We start from the raw sequence: 22,338 nt of genomic DNA on the forward strand, positions 1-22,338 counted from the left end.
CTTGCCTCATAGGGTTTAATAGGGTTGAATGTAAATAGGTAATTGCTCCGAAATCAGATACAATCATTCAGATTTTAAAGAATGCTGAAATCCCTACTAAGATTAAAAAACTAAACCCTACTTAAAATGGTGTTATGTTGATATACAAGTAAGTAAAATAAGGGACATATCCCTTAAATTTTTATCAAATATAAGGGAAGAACTCTGCAAACTGGAGAGAGAGAAGGAAGGTACACCCGCAAAGACCCTTCTAAACATGTTGGCCAAAGTAAAAGCTTTTATCTCAGCTGGACTGCATTTCACATTTATTTCAAAAACTTCTGAAGTAGCAGCTTGATTTTGACAAAGTCTGACAGACAACTGGTGTTGGAATTCACCTAAAGTTAGTTTGTAGTTGTGCTATGTTCAAATGACAGTAGCTAGTAAAACAAAATCTGTAGACCTAGCTTAAGACAACAGGTGTCAGTGAAATTTAGATGAGTGGAGTCACAGCAACCGAAACCTTACCAAAAATGCTCAGTCCACCAACTTAAGATCTTGTAATAACTGACAACTTGTCCCTGTTCATTTTTGCAAGGTTTTCCAATGTTCTGGGAATGAAAGTGAAGAGTGACCTTAGCAGGGGTGTCCTTCCTTCAGGTGAAGTGAGCAAAAGTGCCCTGGAAAAGTTTATGTGCTCACCCAGTCTCTGCTTAACAGATCAGTGAGCTTTTATCCCACCAGCTGCCTTAGGTTTAGCTGGTTCTCGATGCAGTAATGTTCTAATTCACGCTGTAAATACATGAAGACCTCAAAACACAACCAGTCACAGAGACTGAGGTTTATGGAAACACCTTGAAGAGCCCAATTTCTTGTAGGTGGAGACTTCTGAGGAGTTAGGGGACCCTCTGGTAATGAAACGCCAAGGCCCTTAGCTCTTCCTGTTAATTTTGAGGCCCCTATAGTCTGCAGCGTTAAGGTTGCTGCCTAAGTAAACTGAATCTAGCGTCTTTCTACTCCTTTTACCTTCTCACCTTCCTCTACTCTCCTTTGTAAGAATTAAATGTCTACCCATCAAGCAAGAAAATACATTTTATTCTTGTTTCTACAATTTAATGACATTAAAATTGACAGGCCAAAAATAAAAGGAAATATCATATAAAGCAAGAGAGATTGTAGTTACTGGATAATCAAAACTATAAACACTGGAATAGGTTTTCTGTTGTTAACTCTTTAAGACAATTTTCTTATGTATATGGGTAATTGTGCCTGAAGCTTGAGAAGGCTAACCTGTAACAAACTTTTCAGTTAGTGCCACTGCAGGATCTGGTTAAATTGGGTTAGATTGACTTTCCAGTAGGAAAACAAGGGTCCCTTAGCCATCATTTCCGCAATGAAGCAGTAACGGAGTAATCTATAGTGGAGCTGGGAAGGAAGTCCTGATGTATGTTCAATGACTTCTCTTCCAGAAGGAGTGCTTCAGGAGCTGGACAGCAGAAGGTGTCTCATGCTGATCCCTAAGAAGGGGAAAAAACACAGAGTAAACAGCACCCAGTATCGTGCCTGCCAACTAGATTCAGTTGACTCAAAATGCCAACTTTAACAATGGAAGTACAGCCTCTGCCAGTCAAACAGATTTGGATTGAGTCCAGCCTCCAGATTTTAACTGTGTGATCTTAGGTGAGGGACTCTCTTTCCTCATCAGTAAAATGGGGATAACAATAACACCTAACTCACTGGGAGAGTGTTTTTTAAAATTTTTATTGCAGTATAGTTGATTTACAATGTTGTGTTAGTTTCTGCTGTACAGCAAAGTGAATCAATTATATTCATATATCCACTCTTTTTAAAATTCTTTTCCCATGTGGGTCATAACAGAGTATTGAGAAGAGTTCCCTGTACTATACATGAGGTCCTTATTAGTTATCTATTTTATATATAGTAGTGTGTATATGTCGATCCCAATTCATTGAGAGAATTTTTTTTTAATAATGAATTTTAAAAAAATTTTTTTTTTTTTTGGTCTGCACTGGGTCTTAGTTGCGGCACAAGGGATCTTTTTAGTTGCAGCATGTGGAGTTCCCTAGTTCCCTGACCAAGGATCGAACCTGGGCCCCCTGCATTGGGAGCAGGGAGTCTTAGCCACTGGACCACCAGGGAAGTCCCCATTGGGAGAATGTTTAAAAATGCATATACAACTTTGAAACAGTGTCACATACTAATAATTCAAAAATTAGTACCTATTATGATTCAAAACCAGTCCCTCCTTTTCCATTGTACTTTCGCTCAATTTGTTTGGGGTGTAATCTATACACAGTAAAATTCACGCTTTTAGATGTACAGTTTAATGCACTTTTAGTTAGCATGAAATTTATTTTTTAAATTTAGAGATATCCAGGATTGAAAAACCTTTAAGAAGTAGACATTTAAATATGTTTTGGTGATTAATTTGAATAATCCCATTTGGGGCACCCTTGGATGAGCATAAAGGGAGGCAGTTACTTAATTAGTACTATTATGGCTTAGGTTTATTCCCCCTCAAGAAATCAAAAAGCTTTTGCCAATGAACTAGTCAATGAACTAATGAACCAGTCACTGGTTATCTGCAGTGACCTATTCCAAAGGCATTCTTTTCGTTAAACTGGCTATCTTGATCATTTTGGAAGCACATGACCAGGTAAAAATGGAAATAAAATACGTTAAAAAGCAAGTGACCGGGCTTCCCTGGTGGCGCAGTGGTTGAGAGTCCGCCTGCCGATGCAGGGGACACGGGTTCGTGCCCCGGTCCGGGAAGATCCCACATGCCGCGGAGCAGCTGGGCCCGTGAGCCATGGCCGCTGAGCCTGCGCGTCCGGAGCCTGTGCTCCGCGACGGGAGGGGCCACAACAGTGAGAGGCCCGCGTACCGCAAAAAAAAAAAAAAAGCAAGTGACCAAAAATCATTCTAAAATAAAAAACCTCTCCCCTTCTGGAGGCTCTTTCTCCTGCCTTCAAAATATGCAGAAATCTCTTTTCTCTTCAAAAAATCCTTAAATGACTACCATTTCTAGCTGCCATCCTATTTCTTCTATTCCTGCCAAATTTCTCTAAGTTGGTCAAACCTGAAGATTTCTTTTTCAACATTCACTAACCTAAATCCTTACCATTTGGCCTACTCTTCTCTATAGAAATTGCTCTTTTAAAACTAACCATGACCTTCTCCTTACCAAATTTAATGAGCTCACCCTCCTTGTCATCTCTGTAGCATTTGAAGTATTTCACTACCCCCTTTTCTCTGAAACAGTCTCTACTTAAGAGAAACTGTCCTCTTTGTTCTTCTCCCACACTGTGGCAACTCCCCTCCTTCCCTTTTTTCCAGTTGTGTACTGGACTTAATTCTATGCATATTTTGTTATCTTCTCCCATGAGCACTTTCAAAAACATTTTCCTCAGCCCTCTAATTTTTTCATGATTATAGCTACCAACCTTATGATTTTCAAATATGCACTTCCAATGTTCACTGCTTTCCTGAGCAACAATTCCACAGCTTCAAATGTTTCCTTCAACTTCCTCCGCTGTTCCTCTTTCACAACTTTCTATTACTTCTTCCATTATCCACGTTCAAAACCATGAGATCCTATCATACTCTATCACCAAGTCCTGATTCACCTTCCTCTGAAATACTGATATATATTTTTTTAATGTTTATTTATTTAGCCTGTGCCAGGTCTTAGTTGCAGCATGTGGACTCTTAGTTGCGGCATGCATGTGGGATCTAGTTACCTGATGAGGGATCAAAACCCGGGCCCCCTGCGTTGGGAGCATGGAGTCTTACCCACTGGACCACCAGGGAAGTCCCTGAAATACAGATATTTTGGAATCTTCTTTACACTCCCACTGCTTCCATCACCATCAAAACCCAAACTCTGGATTCCAGAATGGCCTCCATTTGAGGTCCCTCTACTGAATCTGCTGTCTGACCTGCCTCGCCAAAGACCTTTTTCTTCATGGCATTCTCTACCCCAAATCCTTTGCAGTCCTCTGGTCTTCACTGCCTATCTCAACAAAGTTAAACTCCTTGGCCTGACTTCCCAGAACTTCTGAGACCTGCCCATAGGAGTACCCCCAGCCATGCTTCTTACTGCTTCCCCAGATTGATTTCTGTTCAGTCCTTGTTCCTGATTTTTACCTGATCATCTCTACTTCTGAATCTTTAAGAGTGCCTTACCCCTTTATTTATGACTATCCACACCTCCAAGAAGTTATTGTCATAGACAACAGGCAAGATTCTAGAGTCCTTAGGGTCTCTGGCATAGAATTGCAGGCTTGCAATATGACACTCATTAGGTAAGGTGTATTAGTATTCTCCCAAAGGGTTATTAACTGTTGAGCCCTAATTACATACCCCAAGCTGTGCTAAGCAATTTACATACACCATTTCCCTTACCCTTCACAACAACACTGTTAATTGATTACTACTGGTGTGAGTTGTGTATTGCTTAGTTTATGAAGCAATGGTTCAAAAGGAGAGCCAGAAAAAAATATTCCACCCTTTCTCTTTAAAGCCGTGTGTGTGTGTGTGTGTGTGTGTGTGTGTGTGTGTGTGTGTAATGAGAACTAGAAAGAAAATGAGAATAGCAAGCACTTTCTGTGGATCAATAATAGATAATTGTTCAATTCAGAACAAAGCAACTGCAGTATGTTTAAGAGCTAAGACCAATCTCCAAGACTAGTACTGGTCTATATGATATTCCTAATACCTTTATGTCCCTTTTGTGAGGCGTTTATTTTTTTGGTGGGGGGGCTGGGGGGGCAGCTCTGTGCCTGGAGCTCTGTCCGCAAAATCCATGCTGGAACGCTTACGGCATCTCTGCATGTAGGGGTGCCCAGAACTGCAACCCTGGAGTATGCGTTGCTGCCCTGACCTATGTGATCCCCTGAAATCAACCAGGACATGCTGGGAGAGGGAGACAGTCTAAAAGAGACACACTCATCGGCAGACAGGGAGGCCTGTGGGTTCTGGAGGTTAACTGAGAAAGATAAAATTAACCCATTCAGGGAGCTGGAGGTTGCCATATATGTTTGCTGAAAGCTGGGGCACTAGAGTTTTTCATCTAGCAATAAGAAAGCATACTTCCTTGAAAGGCAAGAAATTTTGTTTGTTTCAGACCTTCCTCATTCTGCACATGCAACTGAATTTTGAGCCTCACTAGGTGGGTGGATTTTAGGCTGTTCTACATCATCGTAGAGGCCAGGTACGTAGGCTTGAGCACCCCTACCCTACTCTTTAGCTCTCCTCCACCGTACACATACACGCATATACATATACACGCTTTAACCAGAGCCATCTCTCTGCCTTTATCTTTTATTCTTTGAATTAGGTTTCATATGAGCAGAGAGTGCCTGGTTAAGAAAAGTTAGAAAACCACACAAATGAGTAATCTCTAAGCTCCCTACAGTTCTAACATTTTACACAGAACTTTATTCCATAAGTACCAGGAAGCCTCAGGACAGGAGAAAACAGGCAACCTTCTGGGGCTTTTCTGCTTCCCCAAACACTACCCATTTGATGCTTGAAACACTCCAATTAGAGATTTGTTCCTTTGGCTCAAAATGCTTCCTCTCGCTTTAAATGCAAGTGTTTCTGGGGAAACAATACATTAACTCTGTCAATCATCAATCAATCAGTTCCTATCATTCCCTTGATACGAATGAATTTCTCATATACTCTCCTGAGAGCTGGTTTTAGGAAGGAATGAGAACACTGGTTCCCCGAGAGGGAAGGGAGGCTAAAGCATTGGTGATGTCATTTCACCATGGCTAGTCCCTGGGAAGATGTCTCATTGGTAAATAAGTAGATCCTTAGCAATTTTTGCACACCCATTGACTTGAGGAAGTATTGTCTGGACCTGATAAGACATTTCATTGAGGCACTTCCCACTTGAAGCATTACCCCCATACCCTGGTACAACAAGGAACACAATCACCCAATATGGCCAATCATGATTCTTTTCAGCACAAAATCACTCCCTGCTTGATTTCATAACCCAAGCAGAGCTTATAATGGGCCATAAATTGCAGGGGAAACGTCAGCTGCTTGGAATCTCTGGGGATTTATCCTCCTCCTGCTTTCACTTTCTTACCCGGTGAGGCACACACGCACGAAGTCTGCTGCGTTTTCTGAGAAGTGTTCTGGTAAAGGAGGCATCAGCCCTCGGTGTGCGCCAATGTAAAACATGGCTGCCATCCTGTCCATGGAAGCTAGTGGGGGCTTCCCTGTGGCCATCTCAAACACAGTGCAGCCAATGCTCCAGACGTCTGACTTCCATCCATAGCCAGAGTCATTGATGACTTCCGGAGCCATCCAATACGGAGTCCCATGCATGGACTTCAGCATGTCACTGTGGGTACCATTTAAGCCAGCCCAGGCCAAACACTTGACACAGCCAAGGTCAATCAGCTTTATTTTTCCAGTTGGCATAAGCATAATATTATTTCCTTTGATATCTCGATGCACCACACAGTTCTCATGGAGATAAGCAACACCTTGCAGAATTTGTTTTGTATATTTACAGAACACCATCTCAGGCAATGGCCCAAAATGGTTTATAATACTAGAGATTGAGCCACCAGGAACAAACTCCATGAAAATGCTTACAACGTTCTCCTCGAAGCATGTCCCCAAATAGGCCACAGTGTTGACATGTTTCAGTGCTTTGAGCAAATCTACTTATTCCTGCAGTTTCCTATATTCTTTTTCAGTAGTTAACTTATCAGAGGTATCCAAAGCCACCTGTTCTACAGCTATTAGCTGTCCTTGGCAAGCAAGACGACAATATACCTAGAAGCAAACCAATGCCTTATTATTAAATGTAAATGATGACACTTGTTCACAAAATGCCTCCCAAACACTTGTCTTTCTCTAAGCTGATACATCCCTACCTAAATGCAAAGTACTTAAGCAAATTGAATGTTTCACTGGAGCCAAGATGGGGATAAATAAGTAGCATAGTGAATGTGTATCATAATGGCTTGGGTTCAGTCTTCTCTTTACCAATCTGTGTAAATACTATCTAAAGTGCTGGGAATTTAGATGATCTTTTATGCAATTCACAAAATGTAAGGAACATCTTTTGTTTTTGCCACTCAGCAATGATCCTTCCAACTTCTGGTAACATAACTTGAACTGTTGAACAAAGAGACTTCTTTCCCACAGGACTTGGACCTCAGAGAATTAGAGGCTTGAAATACAATGGCCATTGTACTACCCCGTGGAGCCTGAGAACCAGAGCCAGAAGGAGACACAGAGAGGCCAGATCCCCAAGGACATTGTTTGACCCCTGAAACCAGCTGTGCCCAGAGCCAGTCCTACTTCAAATCCTTCAGTTACATAAAGCTGTGGACATCCTTTTCCTCAAGCCAATTTAGGCTGGGTTTCCTATTACTTCCAACTGAAAGACTTCTAAGTAAAAGAGTATACGGGGTGGGGAGGGCACTCAGGAAGATTAGGGAAGAGGGAGGAGTCGAGCAGGAGTGGAGACTTTTTATTTCAACATGTTTCGTGTTTCACTTACTGTGCCGTAGGCTCCCTTCCCAAGGGTCTCACCCTTGGTCCACAGGATAGGTTCTTCATACTTTAAACTGTTTTCAGAAAATGTCTTCTTTTCATGTGAGTTGAAAAATCTCTCCTCTTTGTCACATACCCCAAAGCCATTACTGTATCTCTGGGAGAATGAGACACAAAGAAAAGTCATCATTACGTTCTGAGTCCTTGGGACGGAGAGAAAGGGTGGAGAGTAAGGTCTTCCTTTCTTCTAACTTAGGACCAACCAGAGAAGGCCAAATATGCACCCCTAACCAATCACGTGGGAGGCCCCTTCTAGTTAGCCGACCTACAGCTTCCCCAGGACGACAGCCTCCAATCAGGGCACACCTGAAGCCTTTTTTCCACTAAAAAGCTTTCCTACTCCTTGCCTGCTTTTGAGTCTCGGCCAAACACAAGTGATGGTGGTTGACTCCTTTGCTATAGTGAGCTCTGAATAAACAACCTTTGTTCTATTTCCGCAACGTACGCATACACTCAAATATACACACAGGTAAGCACATATGCCTACACTTCCATACACATACACATTTACACACAAATATACACACAGATAGATACTGTCTCTCTTACACATACATGCACATACATTCACCCATGCACAGCCATGCAAGCAAGTCTAATGGTCAAGACCAGCTGCAGTAGACTAAACATCCATGGTCCTCTAGACCCTTGCTACTCAAAGGAGAACCTACAGACCAGCTGTTAGACTTTCAGAATCTCAGGCCTCAGACATACCAAATCAGTGTCTACATTTCAGCATGACCCTCAAGAGATGTGCATCCACAGTAGACTTTGAAAGGCCTTCCCCTGGAAGTCAGGAAACAAGTATATTTCTGTAGAGCTTAGACCATGTTTACCAATTGTTTGATTAGGACCAAAACTACTTTGTCTTGATCTCCTCTATGAGTTCTTAAAAATAAATGATGATGGTGATGTAGAGGCACGGTGACAGTCCTTAAGAATAAGACAGGGCTTCCCTGGTGGCACAGTGGTTGAGAATCTGCCTGCCAATGCAGGGGACACAGGTTCGAGCCCTGGTCTGGGAAGATCCCACATGCCGCGGAGCAACTGGGCCCGTGAGCCACAACTACTGAGCCTGCGCATCTGGAACCTGTGCTCTGCAGCAAGAGATGCCGTGACAGTGAGAGGCCTGCGCACCACGAAGAAGAGTGGGCCCCGCTCGCCACAACTAGAGAAAGCCCACGTGCAGCAACGAAGACCCAACACAGCCAAATAAATAAATAAAATTTATTTTTTTAAAAAAAGAGTAAGACATTGCACAGGATTTCCTTCCTCAGGAATGAGCACGGGTGCCTCCTGAGGGCCATTTGTGTTCCTCCTCCCCAGCCTCTCATGTTTCTATCCAAACTGAAATTTAAGGATTGCTTAGAGATGAAAAGATCACAAAAGGTCAGCTTTTGACTCTGTGATTGCAGGGTAGGGTTATGGGCTGATTGTATTTACTAGCTTGTTAGCTTTTCTTGAATGTGAAATGGCAGGCTGGTGGACCCATCTCAGACACACAGGCATGCACACACGTACCCCCAACTCCCAGCCAAGCCTGGCAGCCTCTGTGAATCACTGCCCACGTCCCAGCCAAGACCAGGCTCACCATGAGGGTGAAGCTGGCCTTTTACAACCAGGAATATTCCCACTGTGTAGTAATTAAGAGTGTGGGGCTGTCCCCACCACTCACTACCTGCGTGCCTTTCTAAACCTCAGTTTCCTCGTCTGCAAAATGGGGACTTGTTATTACCTTTAGTATTGATCTCATGGAGCTGTTATGAAGTACAGAAAGGAGACAGTATGATGTGTCTCACTCATATGTGGTAAGTTCTCAGTAAACTTAGCTATGGTATAATTATTTACCTTGTGTATTCTTCTGATCAGTTATTTAAAATAATGATTCCTGATCCTGAAAGAGTGTGATATAACCTGAGTTAGTGTACAGTAAATAATGTTTCAGCTAAACCTACTGTTTGTCTTTAAAATTTAGTAGAACAGGGGCTTCCCTGGTGGGGCAGTGGTTGAGAGTCCACCTGCCGATACAGGGGACACGGGTTCGTGCCCGGGTCTGGGAAGATCCCACATGCAGCGGAGCGGCTGGGCCCGTGAGCCATGGCCGCTGAGCCTGCGCGTCCGGAGCCTGTGCGCCGCAACAGTGAGAGGCCCGCGTACTGAAAAAAAAAAAAAGATTTAGTAGAACAGAAGGCTCATATACTTCAGTGAAAACTAAAACAAACGTAACCTTACTACCTGCTGATATTCTTCTCACCGCCCCACTCCAGTGCCAAACAAATTTTTAAAAAATGTGTTCAGGATTGTTGTTTATGCTTCCCTGAGAGCAATGGCTAAGTCTTGTACCCGACCATGTCTTCAGTTCTTATCCCAATACCAAAAACACAGGAGGCATCAATAATATTTTTGTGTTAAAGTAAACCATTTGGGAACAAATGCTCAGGTGCAGGGAATCTTTGAGAAATGAGCTTTTCATGTTTTCATATGGTCTTTTGGAACTAGATGGTGAGCTACTTCGGGGGCTGTGTTAATTTCTTTCTATCTCACACACCACTTAGAGTAATGCTTTACCCATAATTACCTCCCTGCTGTTACTTGTTGATTGAAAACATCATCACTGAATATAATATCTACCTATTTCAATAAGTAGCTTTGCTATATTAATGTAACCAAAGTGATTCCATTGCAGTGTCAGGCTAGCTAAATTCTAGAAGTAAGGCAACATAATGAAAACGTCTTAGCACGAGAGTCAGGGGATCTGGATTCCAAACTTGCAACCAAACAATGAGATCTTGATGAAACTATTTAATTGTTTAGGGTTACTGATTCCTCATTTGAAAATAAGGGGTTTGAAACAGATTGTCTCTGAGATCCCTTCCCGCCCCAACGAATCTCTGATTGTAATTATACCCACCTGTATTTTGACAGTTGCCTCTCCGCCTAATTCTTGCATGGTATTTCCTCTCTTACTGAGGGCAAGATTTCGGCTTTCAGGATCTGTTTCATCTGCCATTATTTGGCAAGAGTTGTCATCTTTCTCATCAAGAGCTAGTAGTTCTGCAGCAAGACAACCTAACAGTTCATCTGGAGATTCTTCATTCTTTACAGGGTCTAGAATTTCTTGGGAAATTGAATCTGCATCATTTAAAGTTTTTCCAAATGTTTGACATGGAATTGACTTATTAGCCAAACTATCATGATCCAAAGAATGTGCCCAATGTTGATATGCTTGAGAAGATGCACTTTCTTGTTTCTCTTGGAAAGAGAAACTCATAAGTGTTTTAGACTTATCTGAAACACTATCAAACTCTACATCGTTAGTTAAAATTGGATTGGCAATTAGTTTCACCAGGAGATACTACAGTCTGCTTTTCTTGCAGTACATGCTTGCTGGAACTCTTCTCACTGGGCAGTGCCCAGCTGTTTTCTGAAAGGACAAATGGGGTTTGGTGATTTGCTCTTGGAGTTCATGCAGCTCTCTGAGACTCGTGGCAAGTATCTGATTGCTAGAAATGTCTCCTTCATCAAGACTTCCTCCACAATGGACAAATCTGAGACAGGAAGGAATTCATTCTGTTCGGTGGACTGCTCATGAGTCTGAACCATGTTCATGGGCAGAGCTTCATCTTTGGAAGATAGAAAATCATTTCTTGAAGACTTTATCTGCTATTCTGGTTCTGAAATACCATCACCATTTTCAGTGTCATTGCTACTTACAGGCTGGCAACACTTTTCTTTTTTTTCTTTTTTTTTTTGCGGTACGCGGGCCTCTCACTCCCGGGGCCCCTCCCGTTGCGGAGCACAGGCTCCGGACGCTCAGGCTCAGCGGCCATGGCTCACGGGCCCAGCCGCCCCGCGGCATGTGGGATCCTCCCGGACCGGGGCACGAACCCGCGTCCCCTGCATCTGCAGGCGGACTCTCAACCACTGCGCCACCAGGAAAGCCCCAACGCTTTTCTTTAGAAATGAAACTTTTGTGCTTTTGTTTAATGCCAAGAGAAGACTTTGGGGGTTTAATATGTGGTCTTTTCTGAGAGAGTCTGGTTCGGCTCTTGCTGGTCCTCTCGCTGTGTGAAGATCGACATTTATTGGTGATACATCTGCCCGATGGAGCTGAGCATATCTCTCGGAAATATTTGTTTTCATGCTGTTCAGCCTCTCGCATCTGACGATAAATAGGAGTCCTGAACGTTTCGTAGATTCCACGTCCATTTGCAGTTGAACTGATTTCTTTGAACATGTCACTGTACTTCAGATCTAAGTAATTTAGTCTTGGCTCTGTTGGTTGAGCAGAGAGAGGAACAGAAGACGTTTTTATTCCTGGATTTTTACAGATGCAAGGGAATGATTGCTTTTTAGGTTTCAAAGCCCGGTAAGTGGATTGCTTGTTTTCTATCTGTGGCATTCTCTTTTGAAACTTGGGTGATTGCCGAGGTCTGGGGTCCACAAGCCCCAGAGCAGGAAAAACTTGAGTTTTTATGCTGGTTTTGTGCATGGTAGGCTTCATGGAACTTTCAATGGAAACCATGAAATTCTGAGGTGTCCTGTTACTGGCCTTGGTCTTTGAATCCAACTTATTTCTATGGGTTTTCATTTTATGCCTGTCGTTTCTTGGTCTGCAAGTATGTTGAAGCTACTGTTGTTATGAAGGATGTCCTTTCTTTTTTGGAGGCTTGGTTTAGTTATTGCTGGTTCCTTGGGAGTTTCATCTCCAGGGAAAATGATGTGGATAAGAGGCACCATCCCGTTCGTTTCTGGTTTGGTTGCCTCTGCTACTGATATTTTTATGTTTGTCTCCATGCTTCTGTGATCTTCTGGGAGCTTTTCAATGGGGTCATGAGGAACTATATTGGACAAACTTTTAAGAACAGTATACTCTTCTGAAATATGATTTGGCTCAATTACTTCCCCTTTATGTGCTGAAGCAGTTTTTGAATCCGCTTTATCATTTCTAGTCCCTTCATCCTGGCTTAGAGTTATTTCTGAATGCAGGGCTTCTTGGAACTTGACTGGTTTGATATACCCAGCTTCTGAATCTTGTTCATAGTGTCTTTCCTGATGAAAGAGATTGAGTGTTCTCTTCTGCTCTTCTCACTTCAGCACCATGGCAGTCAACATCCACTTCCCTATCTGTAGGAAAATTGCCTTCCTTGAAATTCTCAAAGGACACCAAAGACTGTCCTTTTTCAAAGTGAGATTTCAATGTTGACACATCACTCTGTTTCCTTGGATTTCCTACTCTCCTGTCTCCAGGTGTTGTCTGTGATGGTGAGCCTTCCAAAAAGAGCACATGTTTCTGGACCAGACAGAGCTATCAAATGACCTGAGAGTCTGATCCTCTAACACCTTGAACGGTGCTTCCTTCTGCTTGTTTGATGGTCTAAACTCATCAGATCGACTAACAGGCTCTGAGAGCTTAGGTATGAAAGATATGAAGCTTGGAATATTTCTTTCTCTCTCTTTCTGATCCTTTTGATTTGGGGGTATAGTAAGAAGACAGGATCTCACAGGCAAGGGTGACAATGGTGGCTGAGGGAACTAAAAGGAAAGAGAAAAAGAATGAATGCAGAAACACATACGCATATCATATTAACAAAGTAATCTGAAGAAATTTCAAGATTCTCTTTAGGAAGTCCTTTAAAGTACAAAGTTATCCTGGAGATCACAGTTTTAAAAACTAAAATCTTATGCCTGGTGTTTTTTAAGAACCAAGGTAAGACAATACCTTTAAAAACCAATGTTAACATATGTAAAGATTCATGGTTATATGTTTAAAATAAAGGCCCTACATTGTAAACAATAGAACTTTTAAGTTTTTTAAAATTTCTATTCTCTTTTCTGTTTACTTTCTGTTTTATTTCATTTTCTTTTCTATTTACTTTCCATAGAATTGATCTAAGATTTTTAAAATTCCCCCTTAGAACAGCTTAAAATTGCTGTTACATTTACTGTAATAGTGATCATTAGGTTGCAAACCAACCCAGAATTTGTATTCAGAACACAACTGTTCCTCATTATTTGGCTGAATTGTTTTGTTGAGAGTGGCTTATAAACATGCCTCACTATACACTTGAGAGTTAGCTCCCTAAATGGGTTTTAATTCTCCTTGGCCCTCCAACTATTTTCAAATTAAGCAAGTTTATATTATTATCAACCTCTAGAGGTCAGTGTAACCCAATATATAATATTCAGCTTTTTGGTTGGTTAAGCTATAAGCTCTAACTTTACAGTTTTCACTGTGGCCTTCCCCCCCCCCACCCCACCCTCCGGGTATAGAGATTTGATAACTAATTATATCAGAATATTTATAGGCATAGATCACGAGTGGTAATTGAGAGCTTTATGTTTAATTTTCATTCTGTTGCCACCTGTGTGTAAGAAGACAGGAAAAGGAAACTGACACTAGAAACAGGCATTAGAAACAGGTGAGATGCAGTATAATCCCCTAGTTTCATTACCTAGATGACTTTCTTCCATCTCTCAAAATACAGATTCTCCCAGTGCTTAAACACCTCTGCAGTAACAGCCATTATTTCATTTATTTACTTTTTAGGCCAATGAAGTCCTTTTTTCAACACTAAGCAGTACCTATGCATTTTCTCAAAGGCTCACAGAATACAGAAGAGTCAGTTGAGAGAATTGCAAGGCTCTTTCCAAACGCTTTCCTTACAAATGAGACAACTAGGAAAATCTTTCTACCAATGGAAAAAGAATTACCTCATTTCTCAATATTTTAAAAGAAGAAAAATTAAATATGTCCAAAAGAGCTACTCACTTCGTTATGTGGACAACGGGAAACACCCCAGAAAAGAAATATACGTGTCAAGATATAATTTTCCCAGAAATTAGCTCCTCTATAAACTGTATGTGAGTTGTGGTTTTTCCAAGATATATGCTGAGGATTTGGGCTCTGAGTTTTTTGTTTTTTTTTTTGCGATATGTGGACCTCTCACTGATGTGGCCTCTCCCGTTGCGGAGCACAGGCTCCGGACGCGCAGGCTCAGCGGCCATGGCTCACGGGCCCAGCCGCTCCACAGCATGTGGGATCTTCCCGGACTGGGGCACGAACCCGTGTCCCCTGCATCAGCAGGCAGACTCTAAACCACTGTGCCTCCAGGGAAGCCCTGGGCTCTGAGTTCTTTGATAGGATTTGTCTCTAACAAGATGCTTTGGTTAATCCTTAAGTCAAAAATGCTCACACTACTCTTACCTCAATTCTCCGGCTACTATACTTCATATTAGAAGAGGAAAACACTGTAACAAGAAAAATTATTATTTTTTATAAGTTTTTTTTAAAAAAGATAAATTTATTTATTTATTTCTGGCTGCATTGGGTCTTCCTTGCTTTCTTCCTTTCTCTAGTTGTGGTGAGCAGGGGCTACTCTTTGTTGCAGTGCTCAGGCTTCTCATTGCAGTGGCTTCTCTTGTTGTGGAGCACGGGCTCTAGGAGCGCAGGCTTCAGTAGTTGTGACACATGGGCTCAGTAGTTGTGGTGCACAGGCTTAGTTGCTCCGCAGCATGTGGGATCTTCCAGGACCAGGGCTCGAACCCTTGTCTGCTGCATTGGCAGGCGATTCTTAACCACTGCGCCACCAGGGAAGTCCCCAAAATTATTATTATTATTATCAGATATTCTTAGTAGTAGAGTGAACACAGTCGGCCTTAAGCCAGGCGATGGCGATGGAGTCATCTTGGTGCTGAGGTTTGAGGAAATGTTGTCAAAATGAAGAATTTTTCCAGGTGTAATCCACATGGCAGTGGGTACAGAATGATTACACAAAACTACTGCCACTGAAGAGGGTTGTTGTTTTATATACAATGTTGTTTTTTATATATATATATATATGTTATATATATGTATATATCTCTGTTTTATATTTATAACATTTGCATATATATAGTGATATTTATTTATTTTTATTTATATTCCTTTTGGAAGCACATGACCTCTGGATCAGAAAGCAGAGCACTTATCACCCACAGGGCATCCTAGTGCCAGTTCCCTGCAGCCCAATTTCCCACAGGTTGACACAAATGAGAACCAGGTGCTTACCTGCACCGGTAGTGAGGCTGCACCGTAGGAGGAGACCCTGAAATTATGAGACTCAGAGCTTATGTATAGAGTTCTGGCAGTTCAACCCATCTTCCCCTTCTGAGAAAGAGAGACCTTCACTATGAAATGTAAGCAAGTGTCTCCAGGAGAAGGGGGAAATGTGTCTCTGGGTTTTGTCTGTTTGTTTTTTACCCTATTAAGTAAGTAAATAGCTCTTGGCAAAGCCAGCTTCAGTCTTTCTGGAGCAATAGCTTATCTCTAACTTCCAAGGCATGTTTGCCATTCAGTCATCTTTCAACCCAATCTCCTAGTGCTTTTTGCTCAGAAAACCCAGACTTTGCAGAAATGTGAGAGTATTTATGTATAATTGTCTCCCATCCGTTGTTCGAACTCAAACATGGGATAGATCATAAATTCTGAAGGAGTGCGGGGAAGGGCGAGATGAGATTTACTAGGTAGGGTAAAACCCAGACACTGTTTTCTTCTTACCAAAACATCAGAATGTTTTGGTAAGTGGGGTAAACCACTTTGGTAAGTGGGGTAAACCCCACTCACCATCATGGGTTAAAGCTGAAGCCAAAAGCTCCAATGTGTTCAGGGTCAAAGTAGGCACATAAATGAATGAAGTGGGGTAAGTAGGGACAGTGGTGAACTGAAATTATGTGCCCCAATTACAGGGATATCCATTCCCCAGTCTAGTTGGTGTTGTCCATTCCAGATGGGTAGTCCAGCACTGCTGGATCTTCCAATTGCCAAGAGAAGCCAGAGAGCTGGAGACTTTATGTGAAATCTCCTTCCCATTCCTTTTTAAAATACTTTGAAGGCCGAACAAAATATGCCTGTAGATCCTTTTTGGCCACAGGCTGCCATTTTGAAATTTCACTTAACAAGACCTCTCTGAGATGTACCACAGGTAGAAGCCATTCTCAGGTGAAAAATGGTCACCTAAGAAGAGGATTCCAATAGGAGGGGGATGCGGGCATTCCCCTTAGCCACAGCTGGCCAGAGCACCACCCCAATTCTTTTTTTTTTTTCTTTGCGGTAGGCGGGCCTCTCACTGTTGTGGCCTCTCCCGCTGAGGAGCACAGGCTCCGGACGCACAGGCTCAGCGGCCATGGCTCATGGGCCCAGCCACTCCGTGGCATGTGGGATCCTCCCGGACCGGGGCACGAACCCGTGTCCCCTGCATCGGCAGGCGGACTCTCAACCACTGTGCCACCAGGGAAGCCCCACCCCAATTCTTTATCCATTTATTTAACCAATATTCACTGAGTGCCTACTGAGTAGCCAACACTGTCCCAGAAGATGGCAATATAATTGTGAACAACAAAGACAAAATTCTTGCCCTCGTTGAGGTTGTATGCTAGAGGTTGAGATTTTCTGTTGAAAAGATATTACAAGTTAATACTAGAAATATAACTGAATATGATTTATAGTTGGGTGCTTATGTATAACACCCTGAGTTTAAAAAAATAGGGTATTATAAATATTTAGATGAGTAATGTCAAGTATTGATAAGGAATGACGTGAGATATAAAGGCACTCTTAAGCATTTCTGGTGAGAATGTAGAGGTAAGATCTTTCCAGTAGGTAATGTGGTAATATATATTGAAAGCCTTTTTAAATGTGTATAGAATTCCAGTTAAAAGATTGAATGTACAAGCTTTTCTCCACTCTCTCCACAAACCTCACTAAAATGATGGTAGACTAATTTTTTAAAAAGGTAAAGAAGGGAATTCCCTGACAGTCCAGTGGTTAGGACTCAGTGCTTTCACTGCCAGGGCCCGGCTTCGATCCCTGGTCTGGGAACTAAGATCCCGCAAGCCATGCAGCCAAACAAAAAAAAATAAAAATAAAAGGTAAAGAAAAAGAACAGCAAAAACCTAGAGGGTAAAACCACACATGCACGACATCAACAAAATTTTGGAAGGTGAAAACTGTATGGATGAACTTCCTTGGTGGCGTAGTGGTTGAGAATCCGCCTGCCAATGCAGGGGACACGGGTTCGAGCCCTGGTCCGGGAAGATCCCACATGCCGTGGAGCAACTAAGCCCATGCACCTCAACTACTGAACCTGTACTCTAAAGCCCACAAGCCACAGCTACTGAGCCCACGTACCACAACTACTGAAGCCCGTGCGCCTAGAGCCCATGCTCCGTAACAAGAGAAGCCACCGCAAGGAGAAGCCCGTGCACCGCAACGAAGAGTAGCCCCTGCTCACCACAACTAGAGACAGCCCGCTCGCAGCAACGAAGACCCAACACAACCATAAATAAATAAATTTATTTTTTAAAAAAACTGTATGGATGAATAATAACCAGTTTAGTAGTCAGCTTTCTCTGTTCTGCTCAATGCCTGCAGAGGGTAGAACTCAACAAGAAATAATAACCCCAGAAAGGAGCAGGAATTAAAGATACCAGGTACCTCTGAGGGTGGGGTTGCAGGTGAGTCTGAAACAAGGGGTTGCTTCAAACTCTGTACAAGGAGTTGGTTCCAGATTCCCTGTCCTGTGTCCTGCCCCACTTGTCAGGAGTTGCTCTTCTCCATTCCTGGCTGGAAGTTTATTCTCTGAAGAGCTTGAAACAAAGATGCGAAGGAGCTAGGTACAGCTGAGAGCAGAAAAGGGGTGCTGGACTGAAAATGTGAGGATAAATGAAAGCCTCCACATTGACATGTGAAGCTCCAGCCTTATAACCTACGGGCAGGAGCTTGGATTCTCCTTCCCTCGGGCAAACTAGCTGAGAGAAAAGCCTACCTACGCATCCTGACACTAGGGGAATCCGTCACCCAACCACCAGGTCTCTGTCCATTCCACAAGCCCTTTTGAGCCTCTGGCACTTTTTAGTCTCCCCCTCTTAAATACAAATAATCGCCAAGGATCAACTGATATATGGGAATAGCCTCTAACAATGAAAATACACAGAACAAAACAGAAAGAAAGAAGAGAGCTCAGAGGAAATAGAGACAATGAAAAACTACCGTTAATATCATTCATGTACCTTCTTCAGGAAGCTACAGGAAAATTTACCTTCCTAAAGTGAATGCATTAATCAAGAGAGAGGAAACCGTGTACCCAGTACACAGGGGTTCAACACAGAGGGTAGCCAAGGGCATTTCCAGGATAATGGTGAGGAACTCCCAAAGAGACAGCTGGTCAGGAGGTCCAAAGACCAAGTAACACAGAGTGAAACAGGAGGGCAGAGCATTCCAGGAGCAACGTCTTAGAAAACAAAAGAAACCAATGGATTACCTGGTGTGCAGTTGCTGTATTGAGGTGCGTTTCACAGGTCCATCAGACAGGATGGGGATGACTTAGTGACAGATATACAGAAAGTAAGCAAATGGTGAAATGAGGCGAGTGTTAAAGCCGGGATAAATAGAATGTCTCAAAAGAAAAGCAATGTAATCATAGCACACCCTGGGGCTCAGCTGTGAATGGTATTTTACCTAGTCATAATAAGGGAGACATTGAATATTAATTTTTTTAAAGCACAAAGATTTCGAAGGTTGCCTGTGTGTGTACAGAGTAATATAAAATTGTTAAACCCTAATAGATAATGCCTAAATTAAGCAATCAAGCAATGTAGTTATAAACATGTTATTTAGAAAAGTGGAATTACATTCTAGAAGAAATGGTCTTGAAACAGTATTTGTACTTCTTATTTCCTTTTATTTTTGCTCACCTGTCTTTTCTGAATTTTTCTTAATCGACATATATATTGATTGTCTAAAATTTAAGATTGCATTTAAACAAAAATATTTTTAAAAAGGGAACAAACACCAGCCTGGTAAACCCAGCTGACTTCTTCAGACAAGATCATAACACCAATGGAGCAGATCCCATCACAGAATACCGACCTAACCCAGTTTGTTCTTGTTTGAATGTGCTACTTTGATTACGTCTTCAAGACTTTCTGTGGTTTGGCCAGGAGAAGAGGATATTTCCATGATATCCAATTCAATCTCTCCATCCATCCTTCCTCCAGTTTGTACCTGAACCAACTGCCCTCCCTTTTCTCTAAATTCACCTCCACCACAAGACTACATGTTTCTCCTTTTTTTCCCTCATAACTAAAGTGGGGCTCAAATGGGCGATGTGAGCTCTGAACACACATGACATAGTGCTTAAGCACGTTGGCTTCAAAGACAGGGGGTCCAGGTTTGAACCCAGCCTGTGTAACCCCTTAGTTAATGTGACCTGGGCATGCACTTAACCTTCTGAGGCTCACTTTCCTCATTTCTAAAACAAGCATGCTAATATCACCTATATCAGTGAATATTTGTGCCTTGCGGTAATAGGCACTCAATAAATGGTGACTGCCATTGTTATTAATTCAATATACATTTTAAAATAGTTATGTGTCAGATCTGGAGCGAGGTGTGCAGAGGTGCGATGGTTTTTGCCTTTGTCATCTGGTGAAGACCAGCACAAAAAAAGGCAGTGACAATTCAGCATGATGGGTGTTATGTTGCAGACAAGGTCAGGATCCTATGGGAGTCCAAAGGCCTGGTGACTCCCCCAGTCTTGGGGACATTCAGGAAGACTTCCGATAGGAGGGGGTTTCTAAGGGGAGAGCTGAAGGATGGCTTAATGTTCCGGCAGAGAAAAACAACATGTGCAAATATTCACATATTTGTTCTGGGAACAGAAGGCGTTTGGTTATGCTTATGTTTAGCACCTGCTGAGGAAGAGTGGCAAGAGAGGAGGCCGAAGAGAGGCTGTAGACAACTGGGAGTGAGATTTCTGGATTTCAAGGAAGAAGACCCTGGGTCTACATCACAGTCCAGACCTGATGTTAACACTTTTATACACAGCCTATTGAAACTCGGCTTCAACATCATGTTAAATGAAATCAGCCAGACAGAAAAGGACAAATGTTGTATGATTTCACTTATATGGGGGACATAGAATAGTCAAATTCATAGAGACACAAAGTAGAACAGTGGCTACCAGGGGTACGGGGGGAAAGTAGAAACGAGAGTTAAAGTTGAATGGGTATAGATCTTCAGTTTTGCAAGATGAAAAAGTTCTGGGGATGCATAGTGGCAATGGTTGTGCAACAATGTAAATGTATTTAATTCCACTAAACCGTAACTTTAAAATGGTTAAAATAGTAAATTTAATGTGATGTACATTGTACCACAATAAATTTAAAATTAAAAAAATTTTTTAAAACACCACTGCGTCATTTAAATTTCATTTGAGCTCTACCCTTGCACCCAAATCCTATAAAAATAATTCTATTTTTTTCCCTTTTTTTGGTGAAATGCTTCACATTTCCTCTGCTGTGCGATATCTCTCATTGCAATAAGCCAATAAATGCAAAATTTTGGACAATAGGTTTGCCCTGGTGGTTTAGGCCACTTGGTTTCGGACAGTGGTAAGCAGACATCAATGAGAGCAACGTCCTAAGGGGAAACACTGGCACCAGTGTGCTATCTGGTAAATAAGTCTTGGGCTAGATAGAACAGCTAACTCAAATCTTGGAGGAAAGCATCCTCAGGAGGCCCCCCAAACTCCCATAGATAAAAATAAACCAAATATGAGTTCCCTGTAAAGATTTTCAAACGCTGAAGAAAAAGGTCAGTAAAGAAATATTTATGGACGAAAGAATAAAGGAATAACTGTGTAATTAAATGAACTCACCTTCAGATTTTCTCGGCTGCCCCTTCAGAAAGTGAGGAACATCTTCTCTGGCTACAGACTTGGAGATGTTCGGTTCTAAGCAAGGTCTTGGCAAAAAAAAGCCCAAGTTCACATTGCAGAGCTACTGGTAATGTTCCTCTTTCTTCAGGAGTAAAGGCTGCCTGGTCACCATATTTGTCCTGGAGCCTACCATCTCAATTTAATTGGAAGTGAAACAGAATGTGCTGGTACCCATTCCTGATGCACTGAGGTTATCTGACTAAAAGGCAGGAGAAACGGTTTGATTTAAAAGTCATTCCCCATGTCTTCTGGGTCTCCAGTTCTCAGCCCAGCCCAACATCACTAGAAAGTTTGGAGGACTACTTCCAAACGGTGCTGCTGTGTGGAATGGCTGTATTCCTGAAAGCACAAGACCTCCCTGTCCTCTGAGTTGCTCCCCACCTCATATGCCCTCTGCCCCTCACACTTTAGTTTTCCCATTCCCTGTTTCCTCAAGCAGAGAAATCAGAGGGGCAAAGGGGAGACGTAGGGGGTGCATCCTTGTACTTCTCCAAAGGTGTTGACCAAAGGCCTTTGACCATTCTCCAAAGGCCCAGTGCTTCTCAAACTATCTTTGGTGAAGAATGCTTTTAAAATTTTCCATTGCATTGTGGGCTGAAACTTTTGTAATATGTAATCAAAGTGAAAGACTATATGAAATGAACATATGAAAAATTAAAAGAAATTCAAAAACATGAAAATAAATTATAAGACACTGATGAAAGAAATTAAAGATGATACAAGTAGACAGAGAGATATACCATGTTCTTGGATTGGAAGAATCAACATTGTGAAAATGACTATACTACACAAAGCAATCTACAGATTCATTGCAATCCCTATCAAACAACCACTGGCATTTTTCACAGAACTAGAACAAACAATTTCACAATTTGTATGGAAACACAAAAGACCCTGTAGCCAAAGCAATCTTGAGAAAGAAAAACGGAGCTGGAGGAATCAGGCTCCCTGACTTCAGACTATACTATAAAACTACAGTAATCAAGACAGTATGGTA

General features: G+C 42.1%; 1 protein-coding gene across 1 annotated transcript in view; it reads right to left on the minus strand.

The window, feature by feature from the left end:
* Positions 1-1,429: 1,429 nt before the first annotated feature.
* Positions 1,430-22,338, minus strand: part of MAP3K19 (mitogen-activated protein kinase kinase kinase 19) — a 36,817-nt gene continuing 15,908 nt past the window's right edge. The window contains 13 exon segments of the mRNA XM_012531500.2: positions 1,430-1,496; positions 6,101-6,798; positions 7,532-7,681; positions 10,496-10,933; positions 10,935-11,038; positions 11,041-11,100; positions 11,103-11,315; positions 11,533-12,192; positions 12,195-12,631; positions 12,633-12,776; positions 12,778-12,828; positions 12,830-13,119; positions 14,792-14,835. Coding sequence (XP_012386954.2) covers positions 1,430-1,496; positions 6,101-6,798; positions 7,532-7,681; positions 10,496-10,933; positions 10,935-11,038; positions 11,041-11,100; positions 11,103-11,315; positions 11,533-12,192; positions 12,195-12,631; positions 12,633-12,776; positions 12,778-12,828; positions 12,830-13,119; positions 14,792-14,835 — 3,356 coding nt within the window.

Source organism: Orcinus orca, chromosome 7, assembly GCF_937001465.1.
Source record: "Orcinus orca chromosome 7, mOrcOrc1.1, whole genome shotgun sequence".
NCBI lineage: Eukaryota > Metazoa > Chordata > Mammalia > Artiodactyla > Delphinidae > Orcinus > Orcinus orca.